The sequence below is a fragment of the Garra rufa genome, chromosome 20 (assembly GCF_049309525.1).
Source record: "Garra rufa chromosome 20, GarRuf1.0, whole genome shotgun sequence".
NCBI classification, from domain to species: Eukaryota; Metazoa; Chordata; class Actinopteri; order Cypriniformes; family Cyprinidae; genus Garra; species Garra rufa.
Window position 1 is genome coordinate 24,166,073 of NC_133380.1, and position 20,653 is coordinate 24,186,725.

Genomic DNA, 20,653 nt, shown 5'->3' on the forward strand with positions numbered 1-20,653 from the left:
TAATGCTTTATTGGGTGGTTGTTCTGCACGCTTAATAAACAAACTCCAGCTGGTCCAAAATGCAGCAGCTAGAGTTCTTACTAGAACCAGAAAGTATGACCATATTAGCCCGGTTCTGTCAGCACTGCATTGGCTCCCTATTAAACATCGTATAGATTTTAAAATCTTGCTAATTACTTATAAAGCCCTCAATGGTTTAGCTCCTCAGTACTTGAACGAGCTCCTATCGTATTATAGTCCTTCACGTCCGCTGCGTTCTCAAAATTCTGGCAATCTGATAATACCTAGAATATCAAAATCAACTGCCGGCGGCAGATCATTTTCTTATCTAGCGCCTAAACTCTGGAACAATCTACCTAACACTGTTCGGGAGGCAGACACACTCTGTCAGTTTAAATCTAGATTAAAGACACATCTCTTTAACCTGGCTTACACATAAAATCATTAACACATTCCTATAATTCAAATCCGTTAAAGGATTGTTAGGCTGCATTAATTAGGTCAACCGGAACCGAAAACACCTCCCATAACTCCTGATGCACTCGTTGCATCGTAAAAAGAATGGCATCTACGCTAATATTAGTCTGTTTCATTCTTATTCCGAGGTCACCGTAGCCTCCAGACCCAGCCTGTATCCAGATCAGATGGTCACTGCAGTCCCCCGGATCCAGTCCGTACCCAGCTTAGATCATGGATCACCACCTGGAGATGACTTCAATAGCCGTGGATGTCAACCAGATGAGCTCCAAGGCGGATCATCAATAAAGACCTCGCCAACCTTGACGGCCATCGGCGCTACACCACAGGATCCTGATGAGTTCTCTACAATCAGACATTGGTACAAACTGTTGTTTGGTCTGGCCAGAGGAGAACTGGTCCCCCGACTGAGCCTGGTTTCTCCCAAGGTTTTTTTCTCCATTTCTGTCACCTGTGGAGTTTTGGTTCCTTGCCGCTGTCGCCTCTGGCTTGCTTAGTTGGGGACACTTTCCAGCAATATCGTATACTATTTGAACTGAACTGACGATGATATCACTGAATTCATTGATGAACTGCCTTTAACTGAAAATTGATTGTTACAATAATGCGTTACTTACACACTATTGTGCTGTTTAAATACTGTGCAGTTGCTTTGACACAATCTGTATTGTAAAAGGCGCTATATAAATAAAGGTGACTTGACTTGACTTGACTTGACTTCATGAAACAGCAAAAATGCAAATAGTAACATACTTAAAAAATCTCTCTTTCTATCCACTTTATTTTTCCCGTAAGAGCAGACCCATTTGAAAATTTAATGTGTCTGGCTTCCGGTCTCATTGCCATCCAGCTATTTTTAGCTGTACAAAACAGCTGGATATTGCAAACTGGTGTGTCTTACCATATTATTTGAATGTCTTAAGTATGAACACACTGGTTTGTAGTGCAAACAGTTTTACCGTTTACTGCGCGTTGTTATTCTTCTCATTATTTCCCTATAGCGGCTTATTAACCAGAAGTCTCATCCAGCACCAGAAAACAGCTTTTTTTTTCTCCACTTTTTTAAAACAATGTGGATAGCCCCGGTCAGACATTTTTGTTCAATCTTTTGCCTAAATGTATTGTTTGTATTGTTCACTTGTTTATCCAACCACTATAAACAATACTGCATTTCAGCTATTTTTGTGGGTTTTAAAAATGATGAAAATGACATGCACTCCTACAGAATACAAGCATCTGTATAACTGAATATAGCTTTTGTGGCAGCCTCAGCATCCCCAGTTCAAAGAATAATGTCAGATGATACATATGTTGGAGGACTGCTACTGATTTTATTCAGTCACTGTAGACTATGTCTAAAAAAAGTGAGGCACTGTTGATTCTCTCTGTGCAAAACCTTACAAATCATTCAGTCCATCTGCTGTGTTTGTTTCGCGGTTGAGAAATTACATCCATATATCAGCAACTGACAATACAAGATTCCTGGTTAATGGTTAACAAAAACAAAACAAAACAATGTCACCCCATTGGGGGGAAAAAAAAAACATAAATACACAATGCAGAACTTAGAGAAAATGAAATTACAGTATACATGATTGAAGAGCAATATTCCTGAAATGCTGCCTTGGGTGTTGTTCACACACATGACGTATTGTTTTATGCCTTTGCTTAGTGTAATGTAACTTGTTAGTGATTTGTCTATGTAAGTGTAAAAATACAGACAACTTGTCTTGTTTTTTCAGCATCTCACACTATGAATATTGTGGTATTCTGTATTCTGCTCTATTCCACTGTGTTGTGTCTAACACATTAGAACAGAGTTCACTTAGAAGTTCACTTTGTGTATATGATGCCCTAAAATGCTGACTAGCTAGACAACACACTAAATTTTGTTACATAGCTTTTGGAGCTGCTAAAATGGTGTACTTCTAGGACTAGACAGGATTTCATATGAAATAAGAACAAAACAAAACAAAAAACAACAGTTAAAGGAATAGTTCACCCCAAAATTTTGTCATTTACTCGCATTAATGTTGTTCCAAACCTGCATGATTTTCTTGGAACACAAAGATATTTTAAACATTTCTGTTGTGTGTCTGCACAATTAAAATGTTGTTTGGACCACAACGTTCTTTAAAATATCACTAGAGCCCTATGACTTCCTTGATGCAGAATATGTGGTCAGAATCGTGGAATCCATAAAAATGGAATTTACCGTATAATGCGGAATGTCAGGGAATTTGCCAAAATTTGGATGAATAAACTGCAACAAATCAAAAGTAGGTCAGTACACTTAAATAAAAATGCAATATGTGATCCTGGACCACAAAACCAGTCTCGAATAGTACAGGTATATTTGTAGCAATAACCAAAAATACATTATATGGGTCAAAATGATTGATTTTTCTTGTCAAGAAATCATTAGGATATTACGTAAAGATCATGCTCCATGAAGACATTTTGTAAATTACCTACCGTTAATATATCAAAACGTAATGTTTGATTAGTAATATGCATTGCTAAGAAATCCATTTGGACAACTTTAAAGGCGATTTTCTCAATATTTAGATTTATTACACCCTCAGATTGTAGATGAATGTAGTTTTATCTCTGCAAAATATTGTCCTATTCTAACAAATCATACATGAGTGGAAAGCTTATTAAGCTTTCAGATGATGTATAAATCTCAATTTCAAAAAAACTGACTGGTTTTGTGGTCCAGAGTTACATATAGACTGGTGTCTGTGAATATTAAGCAGCAAATAACTATTTAAATATGAATCCTGCATGTTCAGTGTCTCTGTGTGAATGAATGGCACAGACACAGTTTTGTTTAATACACACATACTGAAGCGTACGTGATGCTCGCAGTGTTTTCAGCCTCTGCTGCCTCAATATATGAGTACATGAACACATATAATCTCTAGAACTGTAGAGTCACTTCATGAGCATTTTACCATTTTTTAAAGAAAAATCGTCTTCAAATATCGCCATGAAGGTCTTCACAGCAACCCTTCAAAACTTAAGTTCGGTTTAACTTGAAGAAATTGTGACAGAAATATATTGGTTAGTTCAGTGATAGTACTATTATTACTAGTAAAATTAGTATTAAACACTATTAAACAATCTTTTAAAGAATATTTACTAGAGAAATAATTGACAAGAATTTATTTACCAGAAAAAATTTAAATATACAACACAGTATTTCTGAATAAATAAATAAAAGAATAATCTTTTTTTAATAAAAATCAAATTAGAGATTAAAATTAATTGAAACCATTAAAATGGAATTCCAAAAAATTAGAAAACATTTTGATAAAAAGAAAAGTGAGGAAAAAACATTTCGTAGGGCCTTCACATTTAATTTTTTGTTAAAATTGTAATAAATCGCTGTTAAAATGTGTGTTTTAATTAGACATGGTTTTTGAGTAATATGTTAATTTTAACCATTAAAACAGAGTCTAGAAAAATTTTAATGGAACTTTTTTTAGAAAAAAAAAACGAATTTGGGAAAATATAAAACTGATTTCATGGGGCTCTGTATCACTTTACAATAAGGTCTCATTTGTTAACATTAGTTGCATTAGTGCATTAACTATGAGCAATATTTTTGTTAATATGAATAAAAATAATTGTTCATTGCTTGTTAACGTTTGTTCACAGTGCAACAGCTAATGTTCACAGACACAACTTTTGATTTAAAAAAATGTACTTGTAAATGTAGAACTCAATTATGAAATGCTATAGAAATATTGAAATGTTGTCCACTGTTACCGCAGATTACATAAACTAATTTAATTAACTAATGCTAACGAATAAAACCTGTAAAGTATTAGGAAAATATATTAATGTTCCATAGAAGAAACTAAGTCAAATCCACCTTATTTTTTCTCATAAAAGTGTACATGGCCATTCGTAAATTTAATGGATCTTGCTTCCGGTCTCATCCGCATCCAGATATTTTTAGCTGTACAAAACAGTTGCTTGATATTGCAAATCAGTGTGGCTTAACATAATTTAATGTATTATCCTATGAACACACAGTTTTACTGTTTACTGCACGTTGTTATTCTTCTCCTTATTTCCCTACAGCGGCTAATAAACCGTAAGTCTCACCCATAGGCTGAAGAATAAGGTGGATAGGGTGAACAATAAATAAAGACATCATTTTCAGATGAACTATCCCTTTAAGAGACACAGTATCGATCACAATCAACACATGACCTTTGGCTTTAAAAGAGATCCACAGGTGTTTGTCAAAGCGCCATGAATGGAAGTAGCGTATACGTACTACTTTGAATTTCTGCGATTACGTAAGCGTCAGCTGGTCAAGCCATATCTCTACACAGTGGCGTCTTCTTGGAATAGAGTCTGCGATCTGCTGGTCACAAAGTGTAATCGACACCTCCCAACATGACCACATACTTTGACCCCTAAGTTTCAGGATTGGACTTGACCCAGTCTTATCGTAAGAAGTTCCAATTACGACCACCAGAAGCTCTGTTGAGTCTGATCTCAATGGTAGTTCTCATTCACAACATTGCTTCAGCCTTGTCAACACAACCCAGAGATTAACAAGGATTATAGAGCGCCAGAGGAAGACCACATGAGAGCGGAAACCATTTGTCGCTATATACACAGTAGAAAACAGATCCGTTGACGAATTCGCACATCTTCGTTTAAACCCCATCCTGGATGCCGCCGTTAAACCTCCGAGTGCAGATCTTGGAGCGAGAAGCTCCCGTTAGGGAATAGAGCCCCATCCTGCAAGGAACACAGCAATTAGATGCGTCTCAAAAGCAGCTGTCTCTCTGGTCTGAGGTATCCGTCTGCACACCGTCAGTCTCACCTTTTAATGCGGCTGATCTGCTCGCACAAGAAGGACAGGTATTGAGTGAGCTTCACCATTGCGATGATGAGCGTGCCCCCCACCAGCGTGCACGTGGGCCACAGGAGCGAGCTGATGATGGCCCCGCGGCCGTAGAGACGTGTCAGGAGGACGTTGTCCTGCTGTTCTGAGGGGTCGTAGTAACACAAGATCTGTTGGTGCGTCTTCAGTCGCTCTGAGATGTTCATCACAATGCTGTGCATCAGTGTGTTATCCTTGCGGCACTTTGGGATGTAAAAACACTGCAGGGGGAAGAAGGAAATGCGTTTAGTTTGTGTACTACACTATTGTAGTGGTCATTTATCATGCTTAGAAACATACTGTTGTGTCATCTTGGGGATGAATTGTAAATTGGTCATTTTAGATAATGACATTAATTAAAATTACATTAGCAGATGAGGGTCACTAGTTTGTCCGTATGTAAGCAGAGACAAGGCGAGATTAATGTCTGAAAGCTTTTTTTTGTAATAAACAATCACAACCTAATGAATTTGGCAATCTAATTATAATCTGTCAAGGAAAAAATGAAAAAAAAGGTGGGTGTTTATTATTTAGTTTTTTTTTATTTTGCCTATAAATATATTTCATAAATACTTTTGAAACACTATTTATAAATTCATATAATTACTTCGATATACCTCTTCTATGATTAGCTTGTATTACATTTTTTTTTATTAAAATTCATTCTATTTTGATAATTTTTGAAGACACTGTTTCTTTCTTTCTTTCTTTCTTTCTTTCTTTCTTTCTTTCTTTCTTTCTTTCTTTCTTTCTTTCTTTTATTAGGTAAATCTTTGTTTATAAAGATCATAACCTAACAAATCTGGCAATCCAATTATAATCTGTTAGTAAACAAACAAACAAAAAATATTATTATTATGTTTTTTATTGCCTAAAAAAACATATATTTTAAAAATATATATTAAGCCAGCGTCTGCTAACTTCACGTCAGCCAAGCCAGCATCTGCTAAAGCCACGTCAGCCAAGCCAGCATCTGTTAACACCACGTCAGCCGAGCAAGCGACTGCTAATGTCACGTCTGCCAAGCCAGCGCCCGCTAATGTCACGTCTGTCAAGCCAACGCCCGCTAACGTCACGTCTGTCAAGCCAACGCCCGCTAACGTCACGTCTGCCAAGCCAGCGCCCGCTAACGTCACATCTGCCAAGCCAGCGTCCGCTAACGTCACATCTGCCAAGCTAGAGCCGCTCACGTCACGTCAATCAAACCACAGCCTGTGAACGTCATGTCTGCTTCTCCTGAGCCTGCACCAGCTGCTGTTCCCACAGAGTCATGTCACGTTACAACTGCCGTTCCTGCCAAGTCAGAGCACGCCACAGCTGCTACTCCTGCAAAGTCTGGTCACGTAATGGCTGAGGTTCCTTAGTCGGGTCAAGCAGCTCTTCCTGAGTCAAGTCAAGCAGCCGCTCCTTCAACGTCTAGTCAAATCACAGCCGTTCCAGCCACGCCAAGCCAAGTCTCAGCCGTTCCCTCCAAGTCAAGTCACTGCTGCTCCTTCAGAGCCAAGTCAAGTCTCAGCAGTTCCCTCCGAGCCAAGTCAAGCCACAGCTGTTCCCTCAGAACCAAGTCAAGTCACAGCTGTTGCACTAAGGCCAAGTCACGTCTCGCTCGAACGTCCAGAACCAAGTCACGTCTCCCCCGAGCGTCCAGAGCCTTCGCTCCCAAGCCACGCAGAGCCAATGCTCCCAAGCCACACGCCCTCAAACCCGATGGGCCTCCCATTAACCACCGTACTACCTGTGATGGCAATTGCCATTTTGAGTGTATGGGCTGCACACTGCGTTCCAGAGGCCTCGTCTGTTCCTGAGTCTGTTCACGAGTCTGCTACAGAGGCCCCATCTGTCCACATGTCCGCTGCGCCTATACCTCTTTCGGAGGTGGCGTTCATAGCGGAACTCCCTGGTCAAGGTTCCCTGCTCTGCCTGCACCTTCTGGGCACCCTGCCCTGCCTGCTCCGCCAAGGTTCCCTGCTCTGCCAGCTCCGCCTAGGCTCCTTGTCTGCCCTGTCACGGCTATGGAGGCAGCGTGCTCCCATGAACTCTCTGCTTCTCTCCTTGCTCTGTCTGCCTCCTCTCTCTGCTCTCCCCAGGTCCCAGTCCATGACGCGACCTCCCGTGTTCCGCCCTGGAGGGCTCCTGCGCCTCCTGCTCCGCCCTGGTGGGCTCCCGCTCCGTCTGCTCCGCCCTGGTGGGCTCCCGCTCCGTCTGCTCCGCCCTGGTGGGCTCCCGCTAAGTCTGCTCCGCCCTGGTGGGCTCCTGCTCCCCCACTGCCACGTGGACCTGGCCCCCCTTTGTTCCCTTGCTCCCCCTCCACCGCTCCCCTGGACTGTTTTTCTGTTGTTTCTGTTGGAGCGTCTGGAAGCCGCTATGTCACACCAGGCCAGCAGAGGGAGCCCTTGCCCCTCTCTGACTGTTGCTGCTCCCTCTGCTGCTTCACTGGTTACTGCCTGTCTGTCAGCCATAAAAGCAAGTTCAGCACACACACACTGCAAAGTATTGAGTTTTGCTCCTAGCTAACCATACCAAGCATTTTCCCAGTTTCCTAGTCTCTGTGTTTCCTAGTTTCCTAGTTTATTCCTGGTTTTGTTTTCTAGTTTCAGTCTTAGTCTTAGTTTAGCCTTGTTTTGTTTGTTTGTTTCATTTGTGTTGCTTTTACTCTGACTGCCCATTTGGTTTCTGACCCATGCCTGTTTTCTGGACTACTCTCTGGATTATCCTCGTTGTGATTGTTTGACCCTGTCTGTTTGACCACGTCTTCTAATAAAGCCAGCGTTTGGATCCACACGTCAGTCTCCAGACCTCCCTTGTTACAACATCAGGGTGACGCAACTCTTTCTTTCTTTCTTTCTTTCTTTCTTTCTTTCTTTCTTTCTTTCTTTCTTTCTTTCTTTCTTTCTTTCTTTCTTTCTTTCATTAGGTAAATCTTTGTCTATAAAGATCATAACCTAACAAATCTGGCAATCTAATTATAATCTGTTAGTAAACAAACAAACAAACAAAAATTATTATTATGTTTTTTATTGCCTAAAAATATATATTTCAAAAACACATTAACACTTTTCATACATTCCTATATTTACTTGGATACAGCTCTACTATAATGAGCTTGTATTCTATTTTTTATTTTAACATTAGGGTGATACAGTTGTCTATTATAATGAAAAAAGAAAAATAATGTTTTCATTTAATTATTTTAATTATTTTTATTATTTGATTTTATTCTGTAAACCACAACCTAATGTATTTGGCAATGCAATTATAATCTGAAGTTATTTTTATTTATTTGTTTGTTTATTTTTTGGCCGAAAATATTTTGATATATATTAAATATAATAAATATTTTAATATTGTAAACTTATAATCAAAAATAAATGAAAATGCTATTCATAAATTCATACAATTACTTGGATACACATTTATGATAAGCATGTATTTTGTTTATTTTTATTTTTTTAAATTAGAATTCATTCCATTTATAATTTTCAAGACATATCAGGGTGATGCAACTGTCTGTTGCAATGAAAAAAGACTCAATATTAATTTTATTATTATTATTATTATTATTACTATTATTTGCTTTTCTTCTGTAAATCACAACCACAACACATACATACATATATACACACACACACACACACACACACACACACACACACACACACACACACACACATACATACACACACACACATATATATATATATATATATATATATATATATATATATATATATATATATATATATATATATATATATATATATATATATATATATATATATAAGAATATTATAATCTTATAATCAAAAATACATTTATATATATATATATATATATATATATATATATATATATATATATATATAAAATAATTTAATATAAAAAATACATTAAACATTATACTCTTATGATCAAAATACTTTTTCTGTAATGCGTCCAAAATTTTTAAAAATACATTAAAATACTATTTATAAATTCATATTATTACTTGCCATGTATTATAAAAAAAATTATTTATTAAAATAATATTGTTTTAATAATTATTAGGGTGATACAATTGTATCTTATGATGAAGAGAGACTCAAAATAATGTTTTAAGCTCATTTATTTCATTAGTTATTTTTTATTTTATTTATTTTTGCCAATAAATATGATTAAAAAATACATTAAAATGCTATTCATAAATTCATACAATTACTTGGATACACATCTAAAATGAGCATGTTTTTAGATTTTTTATTTATCCATTAATGAGTTTCAGTTTTTTCAGTCATTCTGTTTTTTACAATATTTTTTTTTGGAAGACATCAGGTTAATGCAATTGTCTGTTACAATGTAAAAAAAAAAATTACAATTTTGTACAGCATAGTGTCACAGACAAACTACCCATGCATCACTATTCAGAGGTAATGTGATATATCCCTATAGTTAATGTATATGCTTAGGTGTGGTGTACCTCAGGGTGGGCCTCATGGGCCTCCTCGTTGTAGGACAGCCGCAGAACTTTTCCGGTGAAGTTCAGACTGACATATACCTGAAGGCAAGGAAACCTGGAGCTCTTCCTGCACTCAGAGCCACAACTGTAGCTACAGTTAATCTCAGCAACTATACTAGAGTTCAGCACTGTGCAGTTTGACTCCTCTGTCCATACACTGAGAGGAAAAAAAAAGTAGAAGGGAGAAGGGAGAGAAGTAGAAAAATAATCTTAGTAATGGCTTGAAATGCATTTATCATACAGGATGAGTCAAGATGCCTGACTGTGGGTTCAAATGCTGCTGGAGAACTTTCAGGTTAGCCGGTTCAGATGTGTTTGGCTAAAGCTGAAATGAAACCCTGCAGGGAGGTCAGTCTAGAAGAGAAGGATTGAGCTCACCTGACTTAATGCGGAACTTAACCTGTGGAGAAGTGTGATCCGTAAAATTGCTTGCCACTGAGTTCTTCTGAGCTTGTTGTTAAAGGCACATTATTCTAAACAACAATGTAATCATAATCTTATTTTATGAAAATTTTCCTTTCCTTTTTTTCTTTTCCAATTCCTCTCAATATTTATACATCTCCATTCTAGCCTATATGTCATATAAAGAACCCTTTTTTTAATTATTTCAATCAGTTGCTAAGGAATAAAAGCAAGTCCTTTTTTTATATGGAGTGTTACTTGAAAATACATTGACTTACAGAAGTAAACTGTAGTTTAATAATTTGCGAATTACGCACAGCATTCCATGTTGACTCTCAACATGTTGTGGATTCTCTGTAAAGCAACCTTTAAGTAAAGAGCAACATCCTCCAGTATTGCTGACCTTGGCTTCATTTCCCACTGTCCTTAAAGGCATAGTTCACCCAAAAATGAAAATGACCCCATGATTTACTCACACTGAAGCCATCCTAGGTGTATATGACTTTCTTTTTTCAGACGAATACAATCAAAGTCATATTAAAAAATGTCCTGACTCTTCCAAGTTTTATAACAGCAGCAGGGTTTCCCATACAATGAACGCGTACAACAGAAATTATGGTTTACAAAGTTTTACATATGGATATTTTTCTCATACAAACACATTGATTTGCTTTAGAAAGCCTTTATTAACCCCCTGGAGCCATGTGGAGTATTTTTAATGATGGATGGATGCACTTTATTGAACTTCAAAATCTCAACACCCATTCACTGCCATTATAAAGCTCGGAAGAGCCAGAACATGTTTTACTATAACTCCGAATGTATTGATCTGAAAGAAGGTCATATAGACCTAGGATGGCTTGAGGGTGAGTAAATCATGATGTAAATTTAATATTTAGGTGAATTATTCCTTTAAATATTTAGCGAATATCCAGTACTTATAAACATAACAACCCAAAGGCATCCCGTTGCATCAAGTTATGTAATCAAAGCTGCTTTTATTTTTAGCCTTCGTGACACACTAAGTGCAATATTTGTACATCAGGGTCACTCTCCATATGCACATTGATGATCTGGCCCTCTGTTGTGGCGGCCGATTACATGTTAGTGTTTGTCTTCGTGCCAGGCCTCTTGTCTCCTACTCTATGAATAACAGACCTTGTGTTCTTTGGCTATTCCGAAGGCTCAGCTGCCTCTTTAATTGCCTTTGACTGCAGTGTACGCCAGCCCTTATCTGTGTGCAATCTGTGGTGGGTCAGTGCTATTTGGAAGAACTCAATTCAGCTCCTATGTTTTAATGTATGCATCGTGTTACTCTTGTAAACGAGTGTTGAAGACACGGAAGAGAAAAAATTGTTAAATAAAGTCAATATTTTTGTATTCTCATAGCTTCATAACATTAAGTTTAAACCACTAATGTTACATGGACTATTTTAACCATGTCCTTACTACCTTTTTGGGCCTTAAACGTGTCAGTTGCTGTCTATGTAGGGTCAGAAAGCTCTCGGATTGCATCAAAAATATCTTAATTTGTGTTCTGAATGCACCTTAATTCTATGTATTTTTTATTTCTAGTCATCTTTACCTGTCTGAGTAGGAGCGCACCATTGTGATGCCCAACACAAAGTACATCATGGCAGAGAAAAGGATCATGCTGAGGCCTAAGAGAATGGCTCTGTCCTCTCCAGCCTTCAGCGCTGTGACCGTCCTCCTCTTCTCCAAAATATCATACTCGCGAATCTTCTGATAAATGGTCCTGCTTGAGGTACATAAAAGTCACAAGACACACAAGGGGAAGAAAAAATGAAGGCATGGTGTGTGCCAAACCTAATATAATAAGATATTGTTGAAATGAATCATTTCAACACTCCTTATCACATAAAAAAAGACCCGAGGCCCAGGATGAATTGGGTTTGTTCAGAAAGTCAAATGACTCACAGATAACTGCTACTGTCCTATTATATATGCATAGTTAGTTCCTTTTCCAAATATTTAGCTCATGATTCTTTAATCGTGTTTTGACAGCAGGTCATATTGCTTTTGAAGATTATGCATGGGTGTGAAGGCAAGCTGTCTAACCTGTCTATCTTTATCAGTGACCTTTTCATAATTACTGTGAGTACAGTGGTCAAAAGCATTTAAAACTCACTTCCTGCGATTAGTTTACGTCAGACTTAAAGATTAGCTTGGTCATTAAAATTACATTCTCTGACATGGCTAAATCAGTGTAAATTATAAGTGTAAATTATAACTGCTAATAGTGAGTGCATTTCAATGTTTTAAACAAATGTGATGCATCAGAATGATGATGCAAGTGTTGGTTAATATAATTTTTAGATTATTATTATTGTTGTTGTTGTCGCAAATGTACCAGTCACTATTGGATATTTAATTGTGCATATTCATTTACCATATTTTTACATTTTAAATTACTTTTGAGGCATCCAACGTTTACTTGAAGTACATTTTCAAATACACTAATAATTTCAAAACACTGTACTATATTGTTTCATACATTGAATAGAATTTTTATATTGTCCATTTATCATTATTGGCTGTAATATGAAAGAATTTAATATCTGCACTTTTTTAAATAGATAAAATGCTTTTTTTTTTTGTTTATTTAAACACTACCAGTCAAAAGTTTTTGATCTTTTAGCATCATTACTCCAGTCACATGATCCTTTAGAAACCATTCTAATATTGCTGCTCAAAAAACATTATTATTATGTTGTTGAAAACAGCTGAGTAGATTTTTTTCAGGTTTCTTTGATGAATAGAAAGCATTTATTTTCAGCATTTATCTGAAATAGAAATCTTTTGTAATGTTATAAATGTCTTCATCATCACGTTTGATCAATTTTAAGCATCCTTGCTAAATAAAAGTATTCATTTCCATAATTGAATAATTATATTGACTTCAAGCTTTTGAAAGGTATAGTGTACAATGTTACATAAGCTTTTTTATTTCAGATAAATGCTGATCTTTGGATCTCTATATTCATCAAAGAATCCTGAAAAAAATGTACTTAACTGTTTTAAATATTGATGATAATAATATTAATGATAACACAATGTTTCTTGAGTAATCATTCATTCTGAATGATCATGTGACACTGAAGACTGGAGGAATAAATTACATTAACATTACATTGTTTTTTTAAATAGTGATAATAATTTCAAAATATTACTATTTTTGCTGTTCATTGGCTCAAAAAAAAGCAGGCTTGCTGATCAGAAGAGACTTCTTTTAAAAAAACAAATAAATAATCGTACTGTTCAAAAACTTTTGATTGGTAGTGTTTTTTTATTGATTTTTTTTTTACCTAAAATCAACATAAAATCAAACATGCAACTTCCTTATAGAGACCCTAGAAAATTAAGGTTTAGCATGTCACATGTACTCATAGTACTTTACCTTCTCTCACTTCCTGATCCATGAGCTCCTTTACTTCCAGCCCACAGAAACATTCTCCCAGCTATTCCAGTGTGTGCAGCTCTCTCTGAAGCACTCACAAAAGACTGCTGGGACAACCTGACAGAAAAAACACACTTAGTCGACCATGTGCTTTCCTCCACACAGGTCCATCTGCAAACTGGTTATGTCTTTCCTTAATAATATCACCTGAAACTAACAGCCTTTAAAAAAGGTGAAAATCCTTGTGAACAAACATAATAAGTCCAATAAGAGAATCCATCAGTCTTCAAATAGAAAAAAAGAAAGTTTCTATAATCCTCAGCAGCAAACAAAGTCCGTCTCACATGGTTGGAACCAGTTCTCCGTAAATACAAGTCACACCAAGCATCTGCTCCTTCATTTCCTGCCTGTTGGTTTGTTATTGACTATTCATGGGCAGGCGAGTAGCAGGGTGGAAAATAATAATGAGAGTAGTGAGCAAGGAGAGGAGGACCATTCACGGCATTGATCCCTTCCTCCAGCCTCAGCGGAGAGAGAGAGAGAGAGAGAGAGAGAGGGAAGAAAGAGGGAGCGCCGTTCAAAGCCTCCTCCTCCTCCCCTGCACCCTGTCGCTGATTGGTGTTGATGGAGAGTCCTGTAGCATCAAGGTGACACAGGTGTTTTGGGCCACACGCTTGCGAATGACTGACTGCACACTCCTGCCCTCAGATGCCATCCGGTCCAATCAGCCAGCATGTTCTTTTCACAGAGTCTATCATGCGTTTAAATGTAAATGTGATTCGAAGAGCTGAGCTTCTGTCATTTGGAAAAACTCATATTATAATCTGGCACTTAGTTAGATTTTTTACAACACACCTGTTTTCAACACTAATAATAAGAAATGTCACTTGAGCAGTTTATCAGCATATTATAAAGATTTCTGAAGGATCATGTGACACTAAAGACTGAAGTAATGATGCTGAAAATTCAGCTTAGCATCACAGGAATACATTATATTTTAAAATATATTGAAATAGAAAACAGTTATTTGAAATTGTAGTAATATAAAAAGCCTTGCTTATTAAACGAAAAAGGGGCGTTTCCTTTTCCCACAGTGACACCAACAGGTAAAAGTTACAGTGGAAGTTTTTAAAGGGGTCATCGGATGCCCATTTTCCACAAGTTCATATGGTTCTTTAGGGTCTTAATGAAAAGTCTATATATACTTATACTTAGTATATAACTTCTCAATAGTAGTGTAAAAAACATCCTTTTACCTTGTCAAAATCAGCTCAGCAAAAAATCAACTAATTTTATTGCATAGTCCCTTTAAATGCAAATGAGCTCTGCTCGCCCCACCCCTCTCTGCTAAGGGAGTACAAGCCGTAATGTTTACTTTAGCCGCATTTAGCCACATTAAGCCACATTTAGCTGTTTATCGGCAAAACTTGCTAACAAGTAGCCTGGCTATCACCAGACCACGTTATGACTTCGTCATGATTCGTGGTCTGGGAACCACATGTTCATTTTCTCGTATTTGAGGCGTGGTTTACGAATGCCCAGAGCCGTTTATTGGGCGATACGAATGTCTATCAAATGCGCCTGTGCGTAGCTCATAGCCAATCGTTTCAATTATACCGGATGATGTATGTAGAGCGAACGCCTAAAGTTGCTCTTTTTTTTTTCAAAATAAACTTGCGTTCTAAACTACTTCGAACACTATACCGTGTCTACACCGGACGCGGCAGTTGCCGCACCGCAACAGCTAAAGTCTGTCTACACCGTTGCATATCATTTAAACTTTTGTGTGAGCATGTCATAAATAGAACGCGGCAGCAGATTACAGTCGGGATTTGCCGTGTCTCGCCGCATCCAATGTAGACAGCATAATAGGTTCTAATGTCATTTGTCGCGTCGTCACGCCGCTCGCGTCCGGTGTAGACACGAAAGATAACTTCGCGGCTGCTGCCGTGCTGGATCCATAGTAACAAACTGCTTCGGTGAGTCGCATAGAAGGCGTCATCGTCTTGCTGCTCCCTCCCCGTTCTGTGATTGGTTCCCTATCTTAGGTGAAAAATAGGTCCATGGTTTCCAGACTGACTAGAAGCGTGAATAAAATCGCGCTGCGCAAGGCAGTATGGGGACACCCAGGCTAGCTAACAAGCACATTATTTGATTATCATTATTATTTATACTGAATTGTGAGATAAAATGGCCATTTGCAAAGATGCATAAAAAACTCTTATACACACTTCTGCTGTGGGTGAAACTGCATCACGAATGATTCACATGAACATAGACGCATATGTAGATCGGGATAGGCACTTTCCTTTTAAAAATGAAAGTTATCCTCTGCCTCTTCAGCAGCTCAGATGTCGGGAGTAAAGGACGACTGCTTGGTTCATTATTACATCCAACAACAGAACACCTCAATCACTCAATTAGACTCTTCCACTGCACCTGAGTCGACACAATAGCAATCGTATTCGTATAATAAATAGAATACTGATTACATTGTTAATGTAAAAATATATATTTTTACTTTTTCTGATAGTGTAAGTAATGATTATGTAACTAAGAAAATTGAAATATATATATATACAAAACACTTTATGTTTGTATTAGTGCTCATCTTGACTAACTGAGCAATTTCTACTCTCTGTCTGACCTGCCCACAAAGGTTCACAGCAACATTTTGTCTAAAATGAAGGTCTGAAAAGCAACAGTGAGCAAATCTCTACCCCGCAGAAGAGGGCTGTAAAAGTCACCGATGGGAATATGCCACATATCATATTTGTGCGTGTTGACTCTCTTGCCTATGCTGAGTGGGGCTGATCACAGGGCGATGAACTAGATATGAAGCTAAGGCAGACAGGAAGCACTGACCCAAGGAAACCCATTGTCCCCACCGCACCCAATAAAACACCTGCCAAAAATGCCAGGGCAAAATGGCACCAAGAACCACTTCCAGTATTTTTAGTATAGAATGTCTTTAAAAAGCTTGGTATGGCCTGGACAGTTGTTGGTATTTGCCCTTCCGGTCACCTTAGCTGGGTAAATAACGCCTTACAGGGGCCTTTTTTGTTGGAAAAAAACACAGACATCTGGCGTTCACCCAAAACAGCTGGAATGTTCATCCAATGTGGCTGTGCATGATGGGATTTACTAAACCCATATTGTCACTGCAGTGATTTATGAGGCATTGTTGATTCTCCACATTAGCTTGGTGGGAATAAAATCGTGAAAAACAGACTGGCTCAAAAAGTCGATTTTTTTTTTTTCTCCTCAGTAGTGCAACAATAGTTTAGACATTTTCAAAACAAAAGTTTTTTTTCCCAGTAACAAGCTACTTCCAAAAACCAAAAATGATACAAATTGCATTGCATCTGGAGCTTTACAGCCAAACATATGCTAGTGAATCAAAACTGAAAATGGTTTGCTTTTTTTTTGGCAACATAATATATACTCATACACTGGCAATTATTGATGGTTTCTGCTGTTTTAATGTATTTTATTTTTATTTACTGGCATACTTAATTCATTTGTTCAGAAAATGATTCACTGAAACGAAAATGATTGAACTTCCAGGTGTTTTTTAATGGTAAAACAGTTAATGAATTAGTTCAGTTCAGAAAATCACTGATTCAGGTAACTTTGCTGCATTTTAGTTTTTTTTTATAGCAATATTTAAGCTGCTGTATGCTTTTAAACTGTTTTCATCTGTTATATTTAGTTTACACAAATTAGTATTATTAACTTAGTACTCATTCATTAATGGGTTTGCAGAAAATGAATCACTGATTTAGGGAACTTTGCAGCATTTTTGTCTTTTTATAGCAAAATATTTGATTACAAACACTGCTGCTGTGTGTTTTTTAAACTGTTTTCATCTGTTATATTTAGTTTACATAAATTATTATTGTTATTTTATTACTTATTTATTAATGAGTTTGCTAATGAATCATAAAATCAGAAAATGAATCAGAAAATGAATCACTGATTTAGGGAACTTTGCAAAATAGCAAAATATTTAATTAAAAACACTGCTGCTGTGTGTTTTTTTAACTGTTTTCATCTGTTATATTTAGTTTACATAAAATATTCTTATTTTAGTACTCATTTATTCTTGGGTTTAATAATGAATCTTTGTTCAGAAAATGAATCACTAATTTAGGTAACTTTTTTAAAGCATTTTAATCTTTTCATAGCAAATATTTAATTAAAAATACTGCTGCTGTGTTTTTTTAAAACTGTTCATCTGTTATATTTGGTTTACATAAATTATTATTAATATTTTAGTACTTATTTATTAATGGGTTTGCTAATGAATCAGTTTATTCAAAAAATGAAACACTGATTCTGGTAACTTTTTGGTTAGCATTTTGGACTTAGTGTCATAGCAAAAAAAATTATATTTTATATATTTTAATGTTTTTCATCAGTTAGATTTAGTTTATATAAAGTATTAGTAGTAGTAGTAGTATTTGTGGGGTTGCTAATGAATCAGTTTGTTCAGAAAACAAATCATTGATTCTGATAACTTTGCATTTTTGACTTTTTATAGCAACATATTGACTAACACTGACTAAAAATGTTTACTGAATTATAGGTAACATTTTAAAATAAGGTACAGTAGTTGACATTAAATTATTAATGTTAATTGTTAGTTCAGGTCCATTAATTAATATTAACAGATAAAACTTTGGATTTTAATAATATATAAAATATATAAATGTTTAATTAATACATTAATTAGTACATTCTAAACTCATGTTAACTAACAACTAATGTTAACAAATGAAACCTAATTGTTAACAAATTATGTATGACAAGTTTGTGCTTTCTTTAATAGTGTGTTAGCAAAATAATTCAGTTTGTCAATCCACGGCAGCTTCCTCAATGCTGTCTAAAAAACACTCAGCTGCAGGAAGTCTAGTATGTCAAGAGATAATGATATATTCTGAACACTGAACAGATTCTGTTTTACTCATGCTTTTTCAAGCCATTTAGCATGGTCGAGAAAGATGGGAATGTGTTGTTCCAGAGTGGGCTGCTCCTCTGTCTTTAGCTAAATGACATGCTAATGCTGCCTTCTGGAGGCCTGACACATGAAATTGATAAATAATTATTGCTCTTTCACATCACAACTGTCTGGATAAAACCCAGGTGTCTCAGCGCAAAACCACCTGAGAACTCCATGAGTTTAATGCACTGCATTCAGTTGCTTTTCTCTATTTATAGCAAACATTTTCATGTCTATGTTTATATCTAGGCTAAACACACATTAGAGTAGCATTACGCACCTTACACAAAACACAATTGTGGACATTAGCATCAAGAATATGAGCTCTACTGTCCGAGGTATAGCCAAATGTAACTGTGCTTTTGCGTTCATTGTGTCTCATTAACAATGTTGCATTCATTAGCAATATGATCTCTGTTCACCCTTGTTATTTAACACACAATTACACACCTAATGTTGCATGAAATTATGGCTCTAATGACAAAAACAGAGGTAAACTCCAAAGGACAACGTCACTGATAAGGTTAAAGACGAACTAAATGAAATGTTCAGAGCAGACTGAAACAATGTGTCAGTCACCGAGTCCATGTAAATACTGGAGATATGCAATCAGTTATGTAAGGAATCATTGACGACGGGCCATTGAATTCTTTGAAAATAATGCACACACGAGGTGGTGATGCACCTGGAGTGTGCATTAGTTTCTAAGAATTCAATGGATCAAAGTCAATTATTCTGCTTATACTATGGTTACCACACCTCAAGACATCGATTGGTTTCCCAAAAGCATTGTTAGCCAACTATGGTCGCAAGTTCCGTTGTTACCAACATAGTTCAATGATTCGGTGTTTCCCGACACCATAGTTCAAATGAACATTCGCAAACTTACGTGGTTGGAACTACAGCTGCCGACCTGTGGTTAGAAGCATAGTTTCTTGTTAGTAAGATGTGGGCTCAATAAATTATGCTCTTGGGCACAATAAGCAAGCTAACATGCAGTATAATCTACATTTTCCATTCAATCTAAATATAAATGCATCTTAATCTATGTATTTTTGTGCGTCCTCTATAAGCGTGGTTTTTGGTGCGCATGTTCATAAATGCCTAAGGGAATCCCGGAGTATAACAGAAGAGGGAACCCGCTATGAATCAAACATCAAATATGTGCAATATAGCTGCATTTTTTAGATCTCTAATCAGTTAAATAGCAGAAGTTATTACTTGGTGACGTCATTAAGGAGCGACCTCCTTCAGGGAATGAGTTATTGAACTAATATGGTTCAAAAGACAGAGATGCGACCTTGTTCGGGAAACAGTCATAACTAGCTAGTTCGTTTCCACAACAATGCATCGTACTATGGAGGTTAATCAGCAAATTACAACGTTGTATGGGAAACGCACCCCAGATGATATATTTCAAGGCATTCATCCATTTTTTTGTCCTTACAAAGCTATTGTGAGTAGGAATAATTTTTTACGCAGCTCATCTAATGCCTCCGTTGCTAATTCCAAAACGCGATCAGACAGAACATGTTTTTTGCAGGCGCCTTTTTTCATTGTTTTCAGTTGGCAGTGAGTGTTTTGCGCACTGTTTGCGTCTAGACAGACCTAAAAAAAGCGTTCAGTGTGATCGGGGCCTAATGCAGTTAATAACGTCTAGGTTACGAAGGTAACCCTCGTTCCCTGAAGGAGGGAACGGAGACGTTACGTATGGGAACTTGCTTGAGAGTCCAATCATCTCTGAGCCTTATTCAAAATGCCAATGAAAATTGGCGAGTGGCATTTGCATGCCAAGCCACGCTCCGTACATACGGGTATATAAGATGGCGGCATGCAGCCAGTCATTCAGGTTTTTGCTGAGGAGCCGGATCGAGCCGGCGTCAGCGCGACGCTAGGGTCGTTGCAGGGGATGTAACGTCTCCGTTCCCTCCTTCAGGGAATGAGGGTTACCTT

At 36.9% G+C, this 20,653-nt stretch overlaps 1 protein-coding gene across 2 annotated transcripts; it reads right to left on the reverse strand.

Moving 5' to 3' along the window:
- Nucleotides 1–1,802: 1,802 nt before the first annotated feature.
- Nucleotides 1,803–14,085, reverse strand: s100p (S100 calcium binding protein P). Of its 2 annotated transcripts, XM_073826021.1 has the most exons (5): nucleotides 13,699–14,085; nucleotides 11,866–12,036; nucleotides 9,840–10,035; nucleotides 5,327–5,607; nucleotides 1,803–5,241 (listed from the first exon to the last, which is right to left on the reverse strand). In XM_073826021.1, exons 1-5 carry the CDS (start codon nucleotides 13,749–13,751, stop codon nucleotides 5,157–5,159), a joined length of 786 nt encoding a protein of 261 aa, XP_073682122.1. In that variant the 5' UTR covers nucleotides 13,752–14,085; the 3' UTR covers nucleotides 1,803–5,156. The 2 variants fall into 2 exon arrangements, with proteins under 2 accessions (XP_073682122.1, XP_073682123.1); XM_073826022.1 differs by lacking the exon at nucleotides 1,803–5,241 and having other exon boundaries at nucleotides 5,323–5,607.
- Nucleotides 14,086–20,653: the final 6,568 nt, after the last annotated feature.

Excerpts from the sequence above, each read along its gene's own strand:
- s100p (XM_073826021.1), bottom strand. The coding sequence starts at position 13,751 with ATGTTTCTGTGGGCTGGAAGTAAAGGAGCTCATGGATCAGGAAGTGAG. Across the intron at positions 12,037-13,698 it reads GGATCAGGAAGTGAGAGAAG|GACCATTTATCAGAAGATTC; the intron begins GTAAAGTACTAT and ends TACCTCAAGCAG. Across the intron at positions 5,242-5,326 it reads CAGATCAGCCGCATTAAAAG|GATGGGGCTCTATTCCCTAA; the intron begins GTGAGACTGACG and ends TGTTCCTTGCAG.